General features: G+C 49.3%; 1 protein-coding gene and 1 non-coding gene across 8 annotated transcripts in view; both read right to left on the bottom strand.

The window, feature by feature from the left end:
* Positions 1-3883: 3883 nt before the first annotated feature.
* LOC111818927 lies at positions 3884-3990 on the bottom strand. Its single transcript, XR_002822793.1, has one exon. It is a non-coding gene; the product is annotated as a U6 spliceosomal RNA (small nuclear RNA).
* Positions 3991-5482: 1492 nt separating this feature from the next.
* The window catches only part of Ptch2 (patched 2), a 20204-nt gene continuing 3234 nt past the window's right edge, over positions 5483-22452 (bottom strand). Inside the window, exons 3-23 of one of the 7 annotated variants that reach the window (XM_023724253.1) lie at positions 16469-16537; positions 15731-15920; positions 15565-15634; positions 15325-15416; positions 14392-14587; positions 13625-13746; positions 13356-13503; positions 13152-13244; positions 12909-13064; positions 12735-12827; positions 12095-12220; positions 11899-12017; positions 11442-11790; positions 11009-11321; positions 10779-10921; positions 10518-10698; positions 10120-10400; positions 9902-10039; positions 6711-6853; positions 6537-6636; positions 5484-6156 (exon numbers count right to left, since the gene is read on the bottom strand). In XM_023724253.1, the coding sequence (XP_023580021.1) occupies positions 5890-6156; positions 6537-6636; positions 6711-6853; positions 9902-10039; positions 10120-10400; positions 10518-10698; positions 10779-10921; positions 11009-11321; positions 11442-11790; positions 11899-12017; positions 12095-12220; positions 12735-12827; positions 12909-13064; positions 13152-13244; positions 13356-13503; positions 13625-13746; positions 14392-14587; positions 15325-15416; positions 15565-15634; positions 15731-15920; positions 16469-16537 (3389 nt within the window). In that variant the 3' untranslated portion in view covers positions 5484-5889. Of the gene's footprint in view, positions 6157-6536; positions 6637-6710; positions 6854-9901; positions 10040-10119; positions 10401-10517; positions 10699-10778; positions 10922-11008; positions 11322-11441; positions 11791-11898; positions 12018-12094; positions 12221-12734; positions 12828-12908; positions 13065-13151; positions 13284-13355; positions 13504-13624; positions 13747-14391; positions 14588-15324; positions 15417-15564; positions 15635-15730; positions 15921-16418; positions 16538-22452 lie in introns of those variants that run through there. The other 6 variants (XM_023724252.1, XM_023724254.1, XM_023724255.1 and 3 more) reach the window with 6 other exon arrangements.

Below are 22452 nucleotides of genomic sequence, written 5' to 3'. Positions count from 1 at the left end.
CAGGGTGTTCAGGGTCTCACTACTGGATTGGACTCGTAGTGATCCTCCTGTTTACAACCTCCCAAGAGCTGGGATTACAGGTGCGTAATTTAATTTTTTTAGACAGGATCTTCTATGCAATTCAGACTAGCCTTGAGCTCACTAGGTAGCCCAGGCTGGCCTTGGTCATCTAGCTACATTTAGTTTTTTGAGGGTTCGCCACACTGATTTCTACAATGATTGTATTATATAAAAACAGATCAACTATGGAAAGAATGGCATGGAGGAGGTTTATGAGGCAATTTATTACACCCGTGGGCCTCTGACTAGGATTTCTCCAACAGTCAGGTCCCTGCCTGACAGGAGTTTGAGGCTTTATTTTATTTTTTAAATTTTTATTTTTTTTTGAGGGGGGTGGGCTTTTAAAGCGAAAGTGATTGGGAGATACAAAGGCATGTGATGGAGGGTTAGATGACATCATGGGTCACTGAGGGAGTTGAAACATCTCAAGTTACATTGCAAGGCCATGAGTTATATAAAGCATGGGTCACATGATGGAAGAAATGTTCTGTTACAGGAACTTTGGGACACGTCCACTTGATCTTGGCAGGCATCCCGGGCAAGCTTTTTAGTTTTAGCTGGGGAGATAGCTCAGCAGCATAAGCACCTGCCTGACAAGCACAAGGCCCCGAGTTCAATTCCTGGTACTGAAAAAATAAATAAAATAAAATTTTAATTTTATCCTTCAGTTGTACTAGTTTACATTCATACCAGTAATGTAAAGGGGGTCTTTTACCCTACAGACTCACCAGCATTTGTTATTATTTGATTTATTTTTATGATTATTTGATTCATTTAGGCACTATTCTTTCTAGTATAACATGAAATTTCAGTCTCCAGCATCCAAGAAAATTAAAAAAAGAGATTTCAGTGTTGTTTTATTTTGTATTTGTGGCCTGCGATGTTGAGCTTCTTTTCATGTATTTATTAGATATTTGTACATTTTCTAAGAAATAACTTCATTTCATTTGCCTTTATTTATTTATTTATTTATTTATTTATTTGGTACAGGGTCTCACTACACAGCACAGACTCCTTCTGATCTTTCTGTTTCAGTCTCCCCAGTGCTGAGATTAAGATGTGCACTACCATGCCAGGCAGCATGGCATGTGGTGTCTGGGATCGAACCTGGGTCCTTGTGTTTGCCAGGCAGGCGCTTAGACCACTGAGCTATCAGCCCTGCCCTCAGCCCCCTTTTAAAATCTTTTTTTTTTTTTTTGCAGAACCAGGGATTGAACTCAGGCCCTTGTGCTTGCCAGGCAAGCGCTTATTCTACTGAGCCATCTCCCTGGCCTTAAAATCTTTTATTTGGATCAGGGTCTTGCTATGCAGTTTGGACTTGTAGTGATCTTCTTATCTCAGCTGCGCCAGGTGGCATGGCATGCAGTACTGGGGATTGAACCCAGGTCCTTGCGCTTGACAAGCAGTTGCTTAGACCACCAAGCCATTTCCCCAGCCCTGCCCATATTTTCATTGGGTCATTTATTTTGGGTCTAATTCTTTTTAGTTGTTTATATATTCTAGATGTTTTTCTTCTCTCTAAGGAATAGCTAACAAATTTTTTTCCTGTTGTGTAGGTTGTCTCTTCACTCAATTGTATGTTTTTTTTTGCTGTGTTGAAACTTTTTTTTTTTTTTTTTGCAGTACCAAGGATCAAACCTTGGACTTTGCACATGCCAGGCAGGCATTTATGCCGCTAAGCTGTCTCCCCAGCCCTGTGTTGAACATTTTTATTTAATTTATTTATTTATTTATTTATGGAACAGGGGATTGAACTCAGGCCCTTGCATTTGCCAGGGAAGCGCTTATTCTACTGAGCCATCTCCCCGGCCAAACATTTTTAATTTGTTATGATCCCATTTGCTTATTCTTGGTACTATTTCCTGTGCAACTGGGCTTGTTGACCAAGTCCTGCCTGTACCTATAGCATTTTACCTATTTTATCTTCCACCAGATTCTTTTTTCTTTCTGTCTTTTCCTTTTTCTTTTCTTCTTCTTCTTTTTTTTTTTTTTCTTTTTGTATTTTAGGGAAGGGTCTGCAGGGTGTTCAGGGTCTCACTACTAGATTGGACTCATAGTGATCTGCCTGTTTACAGTCTCCCAAGAGCTGGGATTACAGGCGCACACCACCAGGTCCAGTCTCAACCAACATCTCAGCATGCCCTGGGGGTGGGGCCGGCAGGGCAAGCCTGGGGATTGAACCCCCCCCCCACCCCCGCACCTGTGCCTGCTTGCAGGCACTTTAATCTGCTGAGCTATTTGGCCAGCCTCTCTTTTTAATGTATTTGGTACAGGGTCTCACTACACAGCTCGGATTCATAGTGATTCTCCTGTTTTCAGCCTCCCCAGCGCTGGAATTACAGGTGTACACCACCATCCCTGGTCTTGGTGGCCAGCTCAGCGAGCCCAGGTGCAGGGCTGGTGCAGCATGTGGTACCAGGGATCAAACCATGGTCCCTGTATTTTCCTAAGCAGGTGCTAAATCCGCTGAACTCTCCCGCCTCACCAGATTGTTTCTGACAGCTATATCTTTGATTCATTTTGATTTCACTTTACTTTTTACTTGCTTTAATTCATTGCGTGTGTGTGTGTGTGTGTGTGTGTGTGTGTGTGTGTGTGTTTTGTTTTGTTTTGTTTTTAGGTACCAGGAATCAAAATTAGGACCTTGTACTTGCCAGGCAAGCACTGTGCCCCTGAGCTAACCCCCTGCAGTTTGGGCTATGAGCTCACTTTGTAGTCCAGGCTGGTCTTGGACTCAAAATGATCCTCCTGCTTCAGCCTCCTTAGTGCTGGGATTATAGGCATGTATTATCAGTCCTGGAGAACTTAAAAAAAAAAAAAAAAAAAAAAAAAAAACTTTTTTTTTTTTGAACCAGGGATTGAACTCAGGCCCTTGTGCTTGGCAGGCAAGCACTTATTCTACTGAGCCACTTCCCTGACCCGACTTTTTTTTTTTTTTTTTTTTGAGACAGGGTCTTACTATGCAGTTTGGGCTGGCCTTGTGTTCACTTTTTGTAGTGTCCAGGCTGGTCTTGAATTGGCAGAGATCCTCCTGGCTCAACCTCCCAAGTTTTGGGATTACAGGTGTGTGCCACCATGCTCTGTTCTGGGGCTGCATGCTGGGTACCCAGGCATCTGGGGCTGAGACCCCATGGCATGTGGGGTCAGGGATCAAACTCGGATCCTGGTGCTTACCAGGTAGGTGCTTATGCCTCTGAGCTATCTCTTGGCCCATGAGACTTTGGAAATGACACCAACACTACACTTTTCAGTGTGACAGTAAGATACACAGAATTATATCCGTAATTACTATGAGTGCTAACATTTCAAGCAGTAATTTCTGTTACATGGCAAACAAGATCAAGAAACTGTCAAACAAAAGAGACCTATAGCTTCAGAGCAGACCAATCCCAGGATAGCATATGAGAACAACTGCTGCTTCAAGTGAAGGTTTGCTGACATAACCAATGATAAGGCTGCCAAAGACTGTTCCAATGCCAGTACCAGAAATAGCCATTCCTACTGTTGCAGAACCTCCACCAATAAATTGGGCAGCTATATCAGTGTCTCTGCTGACTGCACTGGTCTGAAACTCCCTTGGATTAGCTGACACATGGTATCCTGGGCTCCATGACATACTGTAGAGGTCTCTCCAGTCCTAGCTGTGGCCGAGATTATACTGATACAGTAATGATCTGTATGTTACTTGGTGGGGCTAAAAAATGTTTTTTGGTTTTTTCCCCCTTATATGTGCTTTATTTGTACTAGTGAGGTAAATATTTGTAAGTTGGTATTTGAACAGCACGGTATAGATTGTGCTAACAACAACAACAAAAAATGTTTTTTAAAATGCAGATTGCTCTGGACATTTGTACGTCACCCCTGAGCAGAGACCCTGCTAACTTCTCTGTATTGTTACAGTTTTAGTATGTATGCTGCTTATGTGGGCACCCTCTCCCATTTCTAGGCAGTTTGGCATTGTTCAGTTGTGTCAGCCTATGTGTGGCTTTGGTCAGAAGATGACAAGGTGGGCTGTGAGAACAGGCTCCTGAGCCGAGTAGAGGGCACAGGGCTGAAACCAGGGAGGTGAGTGCCAGCCCAAGGATGTTAGGGACGGCAGTAGAGACTGGGGCAGGTTCTGCATTGAGCCAGATTTTCAAGGTCTGTGTACAGCCAGTGCAGCACAGAGCTGAAATCCAGTGCCCTCGCTGGCTGCTGTTGTGTTTGGGAAGTTGCCCCATGGGATTGTTGGCCAGAGCTGCCTCTCAAGTTGGCTGGCTGGTATGGAGAGGCTTTGACTTAGAATTGATTCTGGCTCTGCTTCCTTCCCATCAGCCATGAACCTCCTAAAGCCTCTCCTCAGGCTGGGCCTCTCTGTCGTTGCTTCACTTGGCCCATTTTTCAGTGTGCTTCTGCTTCACCTTCTGTTTTGTGCCTTCAACCCCTGCCCCAGGCCCTGGTGCCAATGTGGAGGAAAGGTGGCCAGTGCGTCTGGAGAGGCTGGAAGGGCTAGAATAAAATGGCTCTAAAAAAGCACATGGTAGCTAGGTGTGGTGGCACATGCCTGTAATGCCAACACTTGGGAGCCTGAGGCAGGATGACTGAGTTCAAGGCCAGCCTGGGCTATGTAGTGAGACCCTATCTCAAACAAACAAGTTCAAACTCCTTAAAGAAAGCCACAGTCAGTAGAGCTTAACACCAAAAATAGTTGTGTCATTTTGTATGCTAAGCACTTAATCCAGATCGTGTTAGCAAGTATGACAAAAATCCAGAACAAAAGGTCTTTCCCACCCAACACTCATGAGCCACCCCCAATCCCTAGTCCTTACTGTTCCAGTTCAGATTCAGAATGCCCCACCCCATCTCATGTTTTTTTTTTGTTTTTTTTTTCAGAACCGGGGATTGAACTCAGGCCCTTGCACTTGCCAGGGAAGCGCTTATTCCACTAAGCCATCTCCCCGGCCCCTCTCATGTGTTTTAAGGCAGGATTTTTGGGAGGTGACTAGATCATGGGGTGCTATGCTCAGCAGTGGAGGTCATCCATGATGACCTCACAGCTATGGACTGCGGGGCCCACTTGGAAGAGGATGCAGGTGCTTCTCTTCCTTCCCTGAATTTGTTTGTTTTGAGTCAAGCTCTCACTACATAGCCCACGCTGGCCTCGAACTCACATTGATCCACCTGCCTCAGCCTTCCGGTGAGTGCTGGGATTACATGTATGGGCCACCATGCCCAGCCTGTCTCTGCTTCTTAGCTGCCATGAAGAGAGCAGGGAGCAGTTTTCTTCCACCTGCTGTTCCCGCCTTGGATCCAAACAACAACTGGCCAACCCCCAAACCCTGAACTAAACTACACCTCTCCTCCTGTGTTGGGTATTGTGTCTCAGCAACGGGAACACAAATACATTTATTTAGACTCCCAACTCTGCCTGAGAGAAAACCAGTCATCTGAGAGAAGTTCACATAGAATATGTTTCATTCTTTAAAAATAAAACTTTCAGCAGTGCTAACATCTGTGTATAATACAAAAATAAACATCTTCATATAAATAATTTATAGGAGGTGGACAGCCTACCTCAGAGTCACTGAGCAGTGAAAGGCCAGCACTGGCCCAGGGTGCTTGAGGGACAGACATCCCAGGTCCTTGTGTGGACAGCACTGTGGTCTGAAGTGCTGGCTTTTGTGGGCAGACATGGGCCCCAGCGCACCAGGCCGTTCTGCATGGAGTTCCGGGAGTCTGCGAGGGCTTAGTCGGGATGCACATGGCAGCGGCAGGACCTGCCAGGGCATCTTGGACTGCAGCCTGCTCCACTTTCCAGTGACCTCATGGGCCTCTGTTTCTGTGGTTCCTTTATGCAGTGGCTGGACATGATCCCCTAGTGCTGGGGTTGCCAGAGGTGTTGGCAGTGGGGGTGGCAGCAGAGGACCATGTAGGCTCGTCAGAGGATGGGTGGATGTAGGCACCCGGGAGTGGGGGTGGGTGGAAGGCCACAGTCATGGAGGCAGTCACTCTGGCAAAGCTCTGGGGCAGGCTGGGAGATGCCCCCCACCTGAGCCTGCCTTCCTGTGCAGCTGCGGGGGTTGGCACTTGCGGGCTCTCCTTGTACATCTGCACTACCTGGGGGAGACACCATAGCTGTAGGCATGGGATGAGGGACAGCAGCACCTGGCATGGGGCAAGGGATGGCAGTGCCTCCCTCAAGAGCACCATGCTTGTTGGTGAGCATGGGGCCTTGTGGGCCCCAGCAGGACCACAGCTCACAGCAAGAAGATGTAAGGGCTGGGGTCAGCCCTGCACCTTGCTCTGGAGCCCAAAAGGCCAAGGCAGGGGTGAGAAGAGGCCAGTGAGGCTGAGGGGCAGGAGTGTGGTAGCCAGGGAAGAGCAGGCTGCTGGTTTTGGCTGACGGCAGCTGTCGGGAGGGCCTTCGAGAGCAGGGTTCTTTGGCTCAGGCCCTTCCCTTGCCCATCCCCACCCTGTCCCTAGGGCTGGGATCGAACCTCTGGCGGGGGCCCCACAATGGACAGCAGCACAGGCAGCAGCACAAGTCCATGGAGGAGGCCCAAGAGGGTGAGCGCCGTCAGCACCATGAAGAAGTACCTGTTGGGACAGGCATCAGTGAGGAGCAGAGGCCAGTGTGGCAGACCCTGCACCCTCCTCTGAGGGTCCTGTACCTCACAATGAAGTCAAAGTTGGAACTGGCAAGCATGAGCAGACCCAGCAGCGTGGACACTGCTCCATCGGTCACAGGGGCGAATGTGTGCTCCAGGGCCTGGGCAGCTCTAAGGTTCCGGCTACCCTGGGAAGTCAGGAAGCCCTGGTGAGGAAAGAATGGTTTGGGGTCTCTCATCTGTCAACCTGGGCCAGCTCACCCATGTCTTCTGCTGCTGTTTCTTTGTCCTAGGCATAATCTGTGCCTGCTTTCGGAAGGCCAGGTGAACCGTTTATGAGTGTAGAGGTGTATGGTGACACAGGGAGATGTCCAGAATTGGGGGAGGGTGTGGCTACAGCCTGTCATGTGGGGTTTGTAAATAAAATTTTGTTGAAATATCACCACACCCATTCTAATGTATTTGCTGTTTGGGAATTGAATCCAGGGGTAATCACCAAACTACATCTCCATCCCTTTTCATAATTTTTGAAATTATGAAAGATCCTGTTTGGGACAGGATCTTGTTAAGTTGCCCAGGTTAATCTTGAACTTGTGATCTTCCAGTCCCTAGTCTTCCAAACAGCTGGAATCATAGGTGTACATCATTGTACCGCATGGCTTTTTTTTTTAAACAGGGTCCCACTGTGTAGTATAGGTTGGTCTTGAACTCATTGTGTAGCTCAGACTGGTCTTGAACTCACAACAATCCTCCTATCTCAGCCTCCCGAGTGCTGGGATTATAGGTGTATACTCTATGGCTGGCTAATGGCTACTGCTATGCCATGATGGCAACACTGTGACACTTTTTATTTATTTAAGAGTAGGAGGGCCCCCCTTCTGTCCCTCTCTCAGACAGGCGCTTTCTTTCCCTCAATAAATATATTCTGCTCAGAAAAAAAAAGTAGGAAAAATTACTGGGGAATAAGAATGGGAAATAGGAACAGCTCCTGAGAGGCTGGCGGGGTCCCAAATGGGTTGCCCAAAACTGTGACACTTAATGGTCTCCTGCGGCTGAACTATTTTTTTCATCAACCCTTTACAGGAAATATTTAGCAACTCCTCATCTAGAAGGATGGACACTCAGATCATAAAAGTAACTTCTCAGGGTGACATTTCAAATATCTATCCAACTATCTATCTATCTATCTATCTATCTATCTATCTATCTATCTATCATCTATCTATCTATCTATCTATCTATCTATCTATCTAATCTTTTTTTTTTTTTTTTAGACAGGGTCTTGCTTTGCAGCCCAGGCTGGTCTCAGATTTGCAGTGATCATCCTACCTCAACCTCCCAAATGCTGGGACTGCAGGTGTGTGCCACCAAGCCTGGCTTCAAAAGATTTCTAGTTTGTTCTAGCACTGACTATTTTATTTTCCTTGAACCCAGGGCCTTTGCACTCAACCACATCCATAGCCCTTTTTTACATTTTTCAATTTTGAGACAGGATCTCACTAAGTTGCAAACTAGGCTCAAACTTGTATTTATTTATTTGGTACAGGGTCTCACTACACAACTGAGACTCACAGTGATCCTCCTGTTTCAGCTTCCCTGGTGCTGGGATTACAGGCGTGTGCTACCACGCCTGTGTTTGGTCGCCAGCTTGGCACAGGGCTGGCATGGCATGCAGTACCGGGGATTGTATCCAGGTCCTTGCGCTTACCAGGCAGGTGCCTAGACTGCTGATCGGCTCAAACTTGTGATGCTCCTGCTTCAGCCTTATATACTGCGAGGCTCATAGGTGTATGCCACCATGCCCACACTGCACACTGACTTTTTGTTAGTTTGTTTTTGTGGTGCTGGCTACTGCAGCTAGGGCCTTATCCCTCAGGAATAGTACATCTTTTTTATAGTCAGAATAATAATAGCGCTCCTGAGGGGAAAGGAAGAGAGCTCCTTGTGTGGTCTGACCATGTTTTTGTGGGTGCTTCTAGCTGGTCCACACCTCACTTCCTCTGGTGCAGAACACAAGCTTTGGGAGAGGACTGCGCCCTCCTCAGTGCTAGTACATCTGTGTTGACGGAGTTCTTCCTTCACACCCATGTTGTCCAGGTAGCACCCCATTTTTGTGATCCCCTCACAATAAAACTTGAAAAGAACTGTTACTTCCTGGGGATGAGGGTGTAACTCAGTGGTACAGCACTTGGATAACATACACAAAGCATTAAGCTTGATGCACAGCATTGAAAAAGGAAAGAAAGAGAAAGAAAAAGAAGAAAGGATAGCTCAGTAGATTAAAGTGCCTGCAAGTGGGCCCAGGGTCCAGGGGTTCAATTCCTATGCCTGCAGGGCTGGCCCCGCCCCCCAGGGCAGGCTGAGATGGCAATTGAGACTGGGTATGGTGGCGTGCACCGGTAATCCCAGCTCTTGGGAGGCTGTAAATAGACGGATCACTAGAGTTGGATCTAGTAGTGAGATCCTGAACACCCTGTAGACCCTTCCCTAAAATACAAAAAAAAAAAAAAAGAAAGAAACGAAGGAAGAACAAGACTAAGGAAAGATGAAAGGCAATAAAGGAAGTGGCGGGGGTGGGGGAGAGAAAAGAAAGAAAGAAGATAGATAGGCAGGCAGGCAGGCACCAGGCATGTGTTATGAACCTATAATCCCAGGACTGGGGAGGCTGAGGCAGGAAAATCACAAAGACTTAAAGTCCAGCCTGGGGTACATAATGAGACTCTCTAAACAAACAAATAAGCAAACAACCCAAAAATCAAAACAAAACTCACTGGTTCCCAGTTTTCTCACCTTCCACTCTGTCATTAACCCATTCCAGACAAGCCTTTATTGTTTTCTCTTTACTGAACTGCTCATTTGTTTACTTATTTTCAATTTCTAACTCCTAATACAAGCTTGTTTGGAAGTAGAGACTTTTTTTTTGGGGGGGGGTGGTACCAGAGATTGAACTGGGGATCTTGTACTTGCCAGGCAGGTGCTTATGCCTGCTGAGATATATCCCTGACCCTATATCCCCAATTCTTAAACAGCCTCTAGCCACAGGCAGTGCTTAAACCAGCTGGGCATGGGGGTGCACACCTGTAATTCCAGCACTGCGGTGGGGGCAGGAAGATCACTGTGGGTCCAAGGTCAGCCTGGGCTACAAAGTGAGACCCTATCTCGAAAAACAAAAACAAATAAACCAACAGGTGCTAGACCATATCTGTGGAACCCCGACTGACATTCCTTGTACCCCCTCCAGGGCTGGTGCTCACCAGGGCCACATGGACTGTGAACTCCACACCGATGCCTACAGAGGCCACAAGGATCACCACAGGAATGGCACTGAGTTTGATGCCCAGGAAACCCATGACACCAAAGAGCTCCACAGTCACCATGGCCAGGACCACCACCTAGGGAGGCAGAGCTTGTCAGGGACCCCCTCTCAGAAAGAGCAGGCTGCAGAGAGCAGGTGCCCCACCTGAGTACTCACGATGAGAGCTGCTGTCCAGGGGCTGAGCAGCAGCAGTGCACAGGCGAGGAAGGTGCACACTAGCAAGATGCACATGGCCTGCAAGAAGCAGCGCCGCAGCCCCAGGTACTGCTCCCAGAAGAGGAAGGGGGAGCCACTGGGGTAGGCGTGCACCCCTGCCTGGCCAGCCTCTGCACACGCTGCCCGGGCGCCCTCGATGGCCTCCAGGAAGTCTGCAGTCTCCTGGAGGCCGTGCAGCAGAAAGGGGAACTGAGCAAACTCCAGGGGCTGTGCAGCTGGAACTGTGGACAGGAGGAGCAGGCAGAGGAAGGGAGGACAATGAGCATCCAACAAGGGGTAGGACCCTTGGGACAGGGCCTGGGGGCGGGGGTGGGCCAGGCTACAGAGAGCCCACTCACTGCGAAGGTTCTCCCCGGTGGTGTCAAATCTGTCATGCAGCCACTCAGGAGGTGGGGGGTAGAAGTTGGCCTGTGAGGCTGCAAGCCCTAGGGGGTCACTGCTCACCCACACAGTGAGCCCCACGTAGAAGAGCTCTGGAGGGATCAGGCCTTCTTCATCCACCAGCTTTCTTGTGGTCAACTGCAGAGACAGAAGGGTTTGAGGGCCTGGGGCTGGGGTCTTGAGCCCTCTGTCTCTGACCATTTAAGTCCTCTTCCAACCTGGCTGAAATCCAGAGGCTCCTGGGCATTTCCGGTCTGGATGAGCAGCTTGTAGGCCAGGGCCCCATCCTCGGAGCCATTGTGGCAAGAGTGGTGGGTGATGCGGCCAGAAGCCCAGTCCAGGTCAAAGGCAGCCTGGATCCCTGGGAGGTGTGGGATGGGTTGTTAGCTTGAGGCTCCAGCCATGCTGCCCTGCAGCACCCTGCCCAGCCAGTCTCCCAGCCATTCACCCTGGAGCCAGTTGCGATAATAGTGCAGCCAGGTGCGGGGTTCCCAGGTGGCAGGCGAGGGCAGAACAGCCTTGAGGGAACTGAAGCGCTGGTGCAGATCAAAGAGGGCACGTTGGGAGTGGGCGTAGTCAAAGCCACCCTGGGTCACCAGGGCCACCTCATACAGGGAGAAGTACCTGAGCTGGGTGCTCAGGAAAGCATGCTCCTTGGTGCCCCGAGGCACCACGTCCGCCAGGGCCAGCCCATCCTGTACCAAGGTGGCTCCGTATAGGCTCAGGCCCAGGAGAGCCCCAGAGAACACCAGCACCAGGCCCTGTGGGAAATGGCAACGGAGCTGGGCTCAGGGGCCCCTCCAGCTCTCGGATGCTGGGCTGGGCCCTCTGCTGCTTGGGGCCTGCAGATTCCACGTCTCTGCCTGCCCACCCACTCTTACCTTGGTGTGTGACTGGAGCAGCAAGGGTGCAAAGTGACAGCGCGCAAAGCGGGCAAGATCCCAGCAGGCACGGGGCGGGGGCTGCAAGGGTGCCTTCTGCCTTGAGTCCTCCTCCTGGCTTAGAAGGTCTCGAGTGGACTCTCGAGGGCTGAAGAGCTCAGAGGCCAGCGGGGCAGAAGCGGGGGGCATCAGGTGGGCTTGGGGCGGCAAGACGGCGACCACATGCTGGCTGCTGGCTTCGCAGTGGGTGAAAGCTTGTACTGTGGTGATCAGGTGGGCAATGCCCATGGGTATTGTCCTTTCCCCCAGCTCCTGGGGCAGAATTTGAATCACTTGAGCAGAACAGGGGCTACAAGAGGCGAAGAGAATGTATGGCAGGCTCAGGCTGGAAATGGGACAGAGGGGACATGCTGGGCCGGGGGCGAGTTCCCAAAGGGGTGGGCAATGGGGACCGTACCTAGAGAAGCAGCAGAACATATCCAGGCGCTGGTGGTGGCGCCGGCACAGGTCCAGGCTGAGGACTGCTGGGAAGATGAGCACCACGGCTGCGAAGTTGCAGCTGACCACGACCGCTGCCTGGGGAGGAGGGCACACATGCGGGAGGCATAGCCTAGCCCCGTGCCCACCCTGCCTGCTGTGTTGTGAGGCCTCACCTGTAGAGAGAAGGCCCGCAGGGCAGGGATGGGCACAAGGGCAGCTGTGAAGAAGGCCACCATGTTGCTGACTGATGTGAGCGTGATGCTGGTGCCGGTGCGCCGCAGACACTCGCCCACACGCTCCTGCCAGCACAGAGCAGGGACAGTGCCATCAGGTTGCAGGGAGGGGCATGGGCTTCCCAGGCAGAGAAAAGGAAGGGAGGCTCCAGAAGTCGGGTGGCAGGGCTGGGGCAATAATGCCGAAGCAGCTAGTGTTTACTAAGTATCATGTATATGTCATATATTTTTCTTTTGAAGTGCTAAGGATGGAACTAAAGGCTGTCACGTTGACCTGTATCCCTAGGTTTTTAAATTTCTATTGTGCCCTAAGTTCTTTCTCCTTAAGTTGCCCACATAGGACTCGAATTTGCAATTCTCCTACTTCAGCTTCCCAAGTTGCTGGGATTGTGTGTCACTGTCAGGGCCATGTTTTGTTTTAAGCACTTATTTTGGTATTAGTATACTCAAGACAATCTCAGGACACTAGCACTATCACTGTCCCCACTTAGAGATAGGACAAAGCAGTGAGCTAGTAAGAGCCTCTTAACCACAGTGTGATCTGCCTTGGAGGCCCCAGGCTGGAGGATGGGGCTCTCACCTGCGGAGGGGTGCCAGGCGGGGCCTTTGTGAAGGCATGTGCCAGCAGGAATACATCATCCACCCCGATGCCCAGTGCCAAGAAGGGCAGCACCTGGAGGGGAAAGGAGTGGGCAGCTGGTGGGACGACTCAGGCTGGTGACGACCCCCAAGATGTGCCTGCAGTCCTGTGTACCTGAGTAGTAGCAGCATTGAAGGCAATTCCAAACATGGCACAGAGCCCAAGGCCTGAGGCCACTGCCAGGGCCACCAGCAATACCCCAGTAAGGCCCACAGCCCCCTGGGACTGGCCACAGTCCCATCGCAGCATGGTCACACAGGCGTAGGCAAGCTGTGGGGACACAAGTTGTGGTCTCACACAGGGACTTCCAGGGTGGGTACCTCGAGAATGGGGCAGGGTGTAGGGAGCAAGACCTACCATGAGCAGGTAGCCTCCTACCACACGGACGGTGCTAACTTCTGAGAAAGCATGCAGGACATCATCCAGGGTGGCCGAAGAGAAGGCGTGGATCTGCTGTGAGGAGTTCTCAGGCAGGGCCTCCTGGGCCAGCTAAAGAGACCGGGCAGGTGTGAGGGGGAGTGGGGAGGCCTCGGGGACCCTCCCACCCTGGGCCACACTGACCTGTACAAAGCGCCGCTGCCAGGCTTGCAGCACGATACCAGCCAGCTCCTCACTCCAGCCAATGTCGTGCGTCTGGTAGTCACCTCGGAAGTGCTCGTACAGCTGGTGAGGACTCATAAGCAGGAATGTGCTCTGTAGGGCCTCTGCCCTGATTTGGGGGACAGAAGAGGGGGTCAGAGCTGCCCAAATATCCAGGGGGTGGGGGTTGCAGTAGGCTGCTGTCAGAGCATGGAGAATCCCACGCGTGGGGCTCCTTCACCAGCTCCTACCTCAGCAGCTGTCCTTGGGGGTCCCGGGCCATGCCTCCCAGCAGCAATTCCTCTTGCCAGTGCATGAATTTGTGAGAGAAGCCGTGGCAGCCTCCACTCAGCTCCTGAGCTACATTGGGAGCCTGGAGGGGGAAGGAAGGGGTTTGGTACTCAGGTCCCGGCTATGGATGTCCCAGGCTTGTAGGAACTGTCTGGTACAGAGCTCAGTAATCCTGAAGTGTGAGCAACTCTTCTCCTGAGCCTTGCCTACTCTGCAGGAGGGAACAGCTAGTGTCCTGCAGACAGGAGGCCACAGAGGGACAGAGGGCTGGGAAGAGGCTGTTGGGAGGAGCTGGCATGACTATGGTGGATTTTGGAGAAAGAACCATACAGAAGCTCATAAGAACATTTGGGAAAGTAAGTATGTATTTATGTTTAGTTGTTTTGTTCTTTTTTTTCTTTGTACTCTTGATTTTGATAAAGTCTAGCTATGGGCTTAGAAAAGGAAAAGGGGGGCGCGGGGAGATAGCTCAGTAGAATAAGTGCTTCCCTGGCAAGCACAAGGGCCTGAGTTCAATCCCTGGTTACACACACACACACAAAAAAAAAAAAAAAAAAAAAAGGAAAAAGGGATTCATATGCCACTTGAGGGCTCCTTAGAGGAGGAGTGGGCATGAAATACTCCCATGGGGGAGGGGACTGAGCACAGTTATGTCTCTCAGAACAAAGGGACACACGAGGAGGATGGGGACAGAGCACCTTCCCTGGCAGACCTGATCAGAACCCACCTGCCTGCTGTGGTGGTTGGGAGCCGTAGCAGGGCACTGGAGATCCTCAGGGTCCAGACAGGGCCGACCTACATAGGCCTGGCCCACCTGTGCCTTGTCCAGCAGTTCCCGAAAGCCCTCAAGGGAGGCAAAGGGGCCCAACTCCTCAAGTAGCTGTTCTGGATCCAGGTTGGTCCACTGGATATCGGGGCGGCCCCTGTTGGGAGAACCCAGAGTTAGTCAGTCAGGGATTAATATCTACCCTCCGAGCTGTGGCTGTGGACTTGTGCAGTATACTGCCCTCTTTGGAGGTGTCATCTCCTGTATGAAGGGTGTACAAGGCCCAGCTTCTCAGGGCTGCTGGGTTACCAACCCCCCTAGATTCCTGCAGTGGTCTGTGGATGGGTACAAGGGGCTAAGACAGATATCAGGCTGGACATACTTATACTTAGTACATGGAAGAGAGGGCCTAGCAAAGTCTCCAAGTTGGGCTGGGGAGATAGCTCAGTAGAGTAAGCACTTGCCTGGCAAGCCCAGGGTCCTGAGTTCAATCCCTGGTACCGCAAAACAAACAAAAAAGTCCTCGAGTGTATACCAAGCTGCCTTCGCTTGGTCTATTAACCACACAGGCACCTGCATCTAACAGGTTTGCTTTTTGGCCAAGGCACCAGCTTAGCTGATAACTAGTTTATTCCCTGCCTTAAATCTCTTTGTGGGATCATTTTCTCCTTTGCTGAGATCTTGCCGATGCTTGTATTCTGTTTTGCCTAAATAGGCCTTCCCCTCCTTCAGAGGTGACAGGATCCACGGCGTCAGGCAGCCCCGGCCTGCCTGAGCTCTGGGAGTCATGAGGACTTCGTAAGTATCTGTCCCCCTTTCCCTCACACTCCCTTGCTGCTGGGGGAGTCACTGGCGGGAATGAAGCAGGGCCCAGGAGCAGCGTGGGGCACTCACGGCAAGTAGGCAGAACCCCCTTGGAGTTTGGCTCCTTCCCAGAAGCAGTCAAGCGGGGTGAGGATCACACATGGAAACAGCTTCTCAATCATCTGCCAAGGACATCCCAGTCACATCAGTCCTGCCCTGAATTCTTCCCAAGGATCCTCCCTATGCCTGGGTCCCCCCACAGGGGAGAAGGCCCTGCCTCTGCCAGGCTGTGTGTTCATCCAGCCTGTGGCAATGGATCAGGACACTCACCCGCTGAATCATTCCATTTTCAATAAGGGGAACTCCTGACTTATAGCAGATCTTGTTCAAATCCCAGGACCTGCAAAAGCCAGGGCTCAGGTGATCAGCAGGCTCGGGCAGTCTCGAGTCAGAAGTGCTGCCACACATCCCAGCTCAGGGTCTCAGCCAGACTCACTTTCCATACAATGATACTTGCGCTTTACTGGCAGTGAAGGCTGCCTGGAGGTGGAGGCCAAGCGCCTCAGATGTGAGGACGTTCTTCCCTTCTTGGCGTGCAGTCTGAATCAACATCTGGGAGGTGTAGGCAGCTTCCTCTCCCAGCTTCTCCTTCGTGTAATGCAGCTCTTGACTCACTCGGCTACCCACTGCCAGAGCAAGAAAGAACACTAGGGCAGAAGGGCTGGGATCCCAGCTCAGGTGGAAATGGGACCCTAGCCTCTGGGTGCTCCCTGGAGACAAGGGTGAGAGGCGGGGTTTGAAGAGACCCTGCCTTCCCATGCCTTGCAGGGCCCTGAATGACTCCCAGGCTCCTGCCAAGGAGGTAGAAAAGCCTCAGTTGTGTGGCTCTAGGGACTTTTGTATTTTTTTGAATTAAAAACTGTTATTGTGATTATTATTATTATTATTATTATTATTATTATTGAAACAAGGTCTTGCTATATAGCTTAGGCTCATCTTGAACTCTCTGTGTAGCCCAGCTGGCCTTGAACTCATGGTAATCCTACCTCAGCCTCCCAAGAGCTGGGATTACAGGCACAATACTGTGTCCAGCTCTTTATGGACTTCTTATGTGGGTTAAGGTTTAAGCATGAACCAGGTTGGCTGGGTATGGGGCAACAATGTAAAATGAGCATGAGCTGGACCTGGGCTGGGGTTTTGGGAGCATGGAGTACGTTGGTAAAGGAGCCCATACTTATCCTCCTCTGACTTGGTGGCAGACAAGGAACAACAGAGGCCACGAGGGGCTTCCAATAGAGGTTTCCTAAAAGAACAGGTGTAGATTTGGAGCTGGTTCATTGCTGGGGATGGCCTTGCTCCTCCCTGCAAACTGTTCTGGAAGGGGGCAGGGATGGCAGTGCCTGGCAATGATGGGTGGCAGCGGAGGGGGAGAATCAGCCGTGGAATCGGCTCCTATGTCTTGGCAGACGCAAAATCAGAGTAGGGCACAGGGTGCAGGCTCCTTTTGGTAGCCTCATGGTACAGACCACAAAGCAGGCCCTGCGCCCATATGCCTGTCTCCTTGGTCTTAGCATCCCTTGGGTCCTGTGCTATGCTCTCTCAGGGGCCTGAGGAGGCAGGGACTGTGGTTAGTCTGGTCTCAGACCTAGTTTGTTTCCTCTGATTTCAGCCTCTTTCTGCCGCTCACTGCAACTCTCTGGACCCTCATGTTCTGCCTCTGTGACGTGAGCCCCACCACCCACCAGAAATTCTCTTCAATTTCTTTTTTTTAAAAAAAAAACATTTAGTGTGTGTGTGTGTGTGTGTGTGTGTGTGTGTGTGTGTGTGTGTGGCTAGCTCAGCCCACCAGGGGGCGGGGCTGGCTGGCATGTGGTGCTGGGGGATTGAACCGCGGTCCCTGTGCTTTGCTAAGCTTGTTCCAAGTAGTTGCTTTAGACCACTGAACCATCTCTCCAGCCCCTATAATTTCTTTTTATAAGAGACGTGGTCTAATAAGCTTGAGATATGTTTAGGTAAATGGATGTGCCTTGAGACCATATTCTTAAGTGAAAGAAATTGGACACACAGGTCTAAATACAGAGTTGCTTTTCTGGTGTTAGAAATTGAAAGTGTAAATAAGGACCAAGATATAACAGATATTGGGAAAAGGGAAGAAAATGTTTAAATGGGAAGGGGAACAAGGGAGGAGGGAGGGAAAAGGAAGGAGGGGACAAGAAAATAAAAGAACAGAAGAAAAAATGGAAACAAAGCTTTTGTAAATAAGGAGGGAAAGACAGGTTGAAGGGAGGCAAGGACAGAGAGAAAAGCAGAAGAAGCAAGTTGTATTGTGTACAGGGACAAAGTCCCTAGGGTGAATGTGACCATTAGAGATACCTAAAATGCACCAATAAAAAGAAAAGAAAAGAAAAAAATAAAGAAAGTGAAAGAAAAGAAAAGAAAAAAAAGGAGGGCTGGTCAGGTAGCTCGGCGGACTAAAGCGCCTGCTTAGGCAGATGCAGTGACTGGGGTTCAGTCCACCTGCTTGCCATGCTGCGCCCCCACCCCATGCGCTGAGATGTGATTAAGACTAGGTGAGGTGGTGCGCACCTGTAATCCCAGTGCTTGGGAGGCTGAAAACGGGAGAATCACTACAAATTGGTTCTATGTAGTGAGACCTTCTACTAAATACATTAAAAAAGGAAAGAGAGACACAGTCTGTGTACATTGCCCTGGCTCAAGCACTCCTGCCTCAGCTTCCACAGTAGCTGATCTATAGCACATGCCACTGTGCTCTGCCTCTATAGGCCTGCACCCTCTCCTCACTCACACGCCTCATACCCTGGCCTGGCCTCCTCCTCAACACAGCCCCCCAGCCACGGCTCACCTACATTTTGCCTCCTTCCCGTCCCTCACAACTCTCCCAGGCCTGTTCTCTAGCATTTGTTTCATCAGGCTCAGGTCAGCAGCAGAAACAAGAGACAGAGAGAAGCTCCTCACAGTAAGTGGGTCTGCTGAGGGCTGGGGGGATGAGAAGGAACTCAGGGGGACCTGATTAAAAAAAAGGAAGAGAGCTGCCATAGTGGCACACATCTATAATTCCAGTACATAAGGCCAGCTTGAACTACATGATAATCCGGGCACTTGGGAGGCTGAGGCAGGAGGATTGCTGGGAGTTTGAGGGCATCAGGGACTACATAGCAAAACCCTGTCTCAAAGAAGGAAAAAAGAACCACATAATAGTGAGACTCTGTCTTTTTTTTTTTTTTTTTTTTTTGGCAGTACTGGGGATTGAACTCAGGCCCTTGAACTTGCCAGGCAAGTGCTTTTTCTACGGAGCTATCTCCCCAGCCCTGTGAGACTGACTTAAGAAACAAAATACAAACAAACAAAAAAGCAAGAGAAACCTAGACACTGTAAATAAAATACATCAGTGAGACTAAACAATCCTCAGGGAAAAAATGGGGAAGAGAAAAAGATAAACCATAGCCAATTCAGGGGACAGATAAAACCAGGATGTATTATACAGGAAGGGCAGTCAGTGGACACAGGGAAAAAGACAAAGGCTCCAGTCAGGCTCTTTTCAGTTCTGTCTCCAACACTTAATTTGTGCCTCAGACAAAGTTCTCCGGGCTTCATTTTACTCATCTATAAAGTGGGGGCAATGCCTGTCTCAGGAGAAGCAAAGTCAAAGCGGCAGAAACTGCCTGGTGCATAGTAGACAGATACAGATTTGCTATTCAATAGGTGATGGGACAGAAATGATGTGACAGAAAAATGAGAACGCACTGGAGAAAAAATGGCTGTGGGTAAATGGGGAGGAAATAGCACAAGGGAGGGAGAACCTCAAAATGAACACTTGTTTTTGAGACAGGGTCTCACTTCGTAGTTCAGGCTAGTGTGGACCTTGCAGAATCCTCCTGCCGCAGGCTGAGTGCTGGGACTATAGGCATGCGCTGCCACACCCAGTCTCAACTCATTTGTTGAAAACTTTTTCTTTACAAAAGGGAAGACATAGCCAGGCATGGTGGTGCACATCATAATCCCAGCACTTGGGAGGCTGAGGCAGGAGGCCAGCCTGGGCTATGGAATGAGATCAAAGCTAGCCTGACTAGTGAGAACCTGTTTCAAAAAAACAAAACAAAAAGGATGATGTAACTTTTAATTGACATGGAAAATGCCTACCTGATGATAATCTTGTAAATGCCAAGTTAAAACAGCAACAAGTTACTGTCTATCAAATCAGCAAAAATTAAAAAATTTCTATCATCAGTTACGGTGGGATCCTAGCACTTGGGAGGAGGCAAAAGTATTGCTTCGAGTTTGAGGTCAGCCTGGGCTACACTGTGAGTTCAAAGACAGTCTGAATTATAGAGTGAACCCTTGTCTCACCAAAAAAACATACCAAACCAAACCAAAATAAAAATTTGCTATCACCCCCTGCTGGCTTACAAGAGTTCACACAGGACTGTAATTTAGTACTCTTTGTGGGAAAGTAATACTGTAATATTTATGCTTATAAACTCTTTACCAGAAACTCCATATATAAAAGTCTACTATAGGGCTCAGAGTTTTTCTGAGTAAAATAGGAATATGATAGTATGCAGCAGTGGAGTGAGATAATACAGTTTTTTATCACCTAGCGAAGAAGTCCTATGAGGAAGTCAGGGAAAGGTGCTGGGGACAGTGTGTACAGGGGACTGTAGAAGGCCTGGTGTCTCACTGCTCTAAGGGGGAGTGGCATTTGGCTCAGCAGCGCTGTGCCTGTTAGTAAGTATGAAGTCCTGAGTTTGGCTCCAGTATCCAAAAATAAATAGAAATAAATAAATAAAAGAGTAGCTGGGGATATAGCCCAGTGGCATAAATGCTTGCCTGGCAAGTGCAAGATCCTGAGTTCAATTCCTGGTGAAAAAAAAAAGAAAGAAAAAAGATAAACTCAATAAAAAATTGAGTTAGGAGGAAGCCAGGAACAATGCTACAGAAGCAGTCCTGTAAGAGTATGGTATAATGCAGGATATGGTGGTTTTTTTTTTTTTTTATGTATTTAGTAAAGGTTCTACAGGTCTATAGGGTCTCACTATGCAGATAGGACTCACAATGATCCTCCTGTTTACAGCCTCCCAAACGCTGGGATTACAGGTGCGCACCACCACGTCCAGTCTCAATCACTGTCTCAGCATGCCACGAGGGTAGGGCTGGCACTCCGGAGATCAAATCCCTGGCCCCTGACTGCCTAAGAAGGCACTTTAATCCGCTGAGCTGTCTAGCTGGCCCTATGGTGCTTTGTTTGTTTGCTTTTGGGTGGTACCAGGGATTAGAACTCAGGATCTTGTGCTTGCCAGGCAAACACTTATTCCACTGAGCTATCTCCCTAGCCCTGGTTTACAGAACCAGGAATTGAACTCAGGCCCTTGTGCTTGCTAGGCAAGCCCTTATTCTACTTAGCTGAGCCATCTCCCTGGCCCCTGGTGCTTATTTTTGACCCTAGGGACTTCAGAGAACCTTGCTAGAACTTAATAGAAGGGAGCTAACCCAGAGTGACTTGGCCAGATTTAGAGACACCATAGGGTAGCAACATGAAGGCAGATCTGAAGGTGAGCCTGATAGATCTCTTACTTCCCTCCTTCCTGACAGACTGGTATTCTGAAAGACCCAAGATTCAGGGTAGCTGGCTCCTTTCCAGCATCAGAGGGTGAGGACTCATTAGTCTAAGAAGCCCATCACATAATTCCAGTGTCTTTGCCCAGTGAAGGATTTAGGCACAGGATATATATATATATATATATATATATATATATATATATATTTCTTATCAAAGGGACCAACTGGGAAATCATCTGAGAGGTTTCTGGTGAATTTTTCCTCACTTATTATTTATTTATTTGGTGGACCCAGGGATTGAACTCAGGCCCTTGTGCTTGCCAGGGAATCCCTTATTCTACTGAGCCATCTCCCGGGCTGCCTTTCCTCACTTTATAGAAGAATGTAAGACAGAAATGACTTCAAGTCCAACATGCTAAAGATGACAGAGGAGAGACAGAAAGAAGAAGCTGGCACTGCTGATGTTCAAGGGCTGCTGGATTAACTACACTAGAACATGCCAATTGGCAGACACCCTGTTACAGAGAATAGTACATCAGTCTTTTCCTTCCTTCCTTTCTCTTACACTCCTTCCTTTTTTATTTTTGTTTTTAATTTCTTGAGACATGGTCTCATTTGAGCATGATGGCACATGCCGATAATCCCAGCATGTGGGAGGCCAAAGCAGGAGGATCTCCATGAAGTTGAGGTCAGCCTGAACTTCAGAGTGAGAACCTGTCTCAAAACAAAAGCAAAAAACAGGGTCTCAATATGTCATTCAGCCTGGCATTCATGTCATTATGGAGCCCAGGCTGACCTCGAATTTGTGGCAGTCTTCTTACCTCAGCTTCCCAAGTGCTAGGATTACAGGCACGCACCACCATGCCTAGCCTTCCTTCTTTCTCTCTCTTGTGGCTAAAACGATTCTAAGTGAAAAAATCAGGAGTGCTTTAGTTGGATGCGTTTGTTGTGAAACAGGTTAAGAAGGAAGAAGTTACTAGTTTGGTAACCAATTAGGTGAGAACTGAGGCTGCTGCCCAAGGATTTAGGGTCAGGTATGTGGGGATGTGGTCATTTTGCCTTCTAAACAGAGGGCTCCACTTTTTTTTTTTTTGACGGAACCGGGGATTGAACTCAGGCCCTTGCGCTTGTCAGGCAAGCACTTATTCTACTGAGCCATCTCCCCGGCCCCTGAAGGCTCCACTTTCAACCCATCTCCCTCCCAGCCCCAGGAAGTAGATATTGGACTGCATGCTGTGATTTTTACTTTAGAGGACTTTAGGTTTAAAGTTGATGAGGCTGGGAGTGTAGCTCAGGAACAGTGCTTGCCTAGCACGCTCAAAGCCCTGGTTTGATTAGCAGCGTGGGGAAGAACAGTAAGACCCTTCAGCCTCACCTCGATCAGCTCCTCACTGACCAGGGCACTGGAGGACAAGACTCAGGCACAGATCTACAGAGAAAAGGTCACCTTAAAATCACTAATTTTAGCTTTTGCAAATAACGAGGGGAAGAAGGGTTGAAAGAAGGGTAGGGGAATGGGAGAAAAAGAAAGAAAAAAAAAGAATTAAGTTATATACCATGTACAGGTACAAATTCCTTATAATAAATGTGATCAATGGGGCCGGGGAGATGGCTCAGTAGAATAAGTGCTTCCCTGGCAAG

This window comes from Octodon degus, unplaced genomic scaffold (genome assembly GCF_000260255.1).
Source record: "Octodon degus isolate 3935 unplaced genomic scaffold, OctDeg1.0 scaffold00107, whole genome shotgun sequence".
NCBI classification, from domain to species: Eukaryota; Metazoa; Chordata; class Mammalia; order Rodentia; family Octodontidae; genus Octodon; species Octodon degus.
Note: the sequence above shows the minus strand (reverse complement) of the source record. Positions and strands in the feature narration are given on the sequence as shown.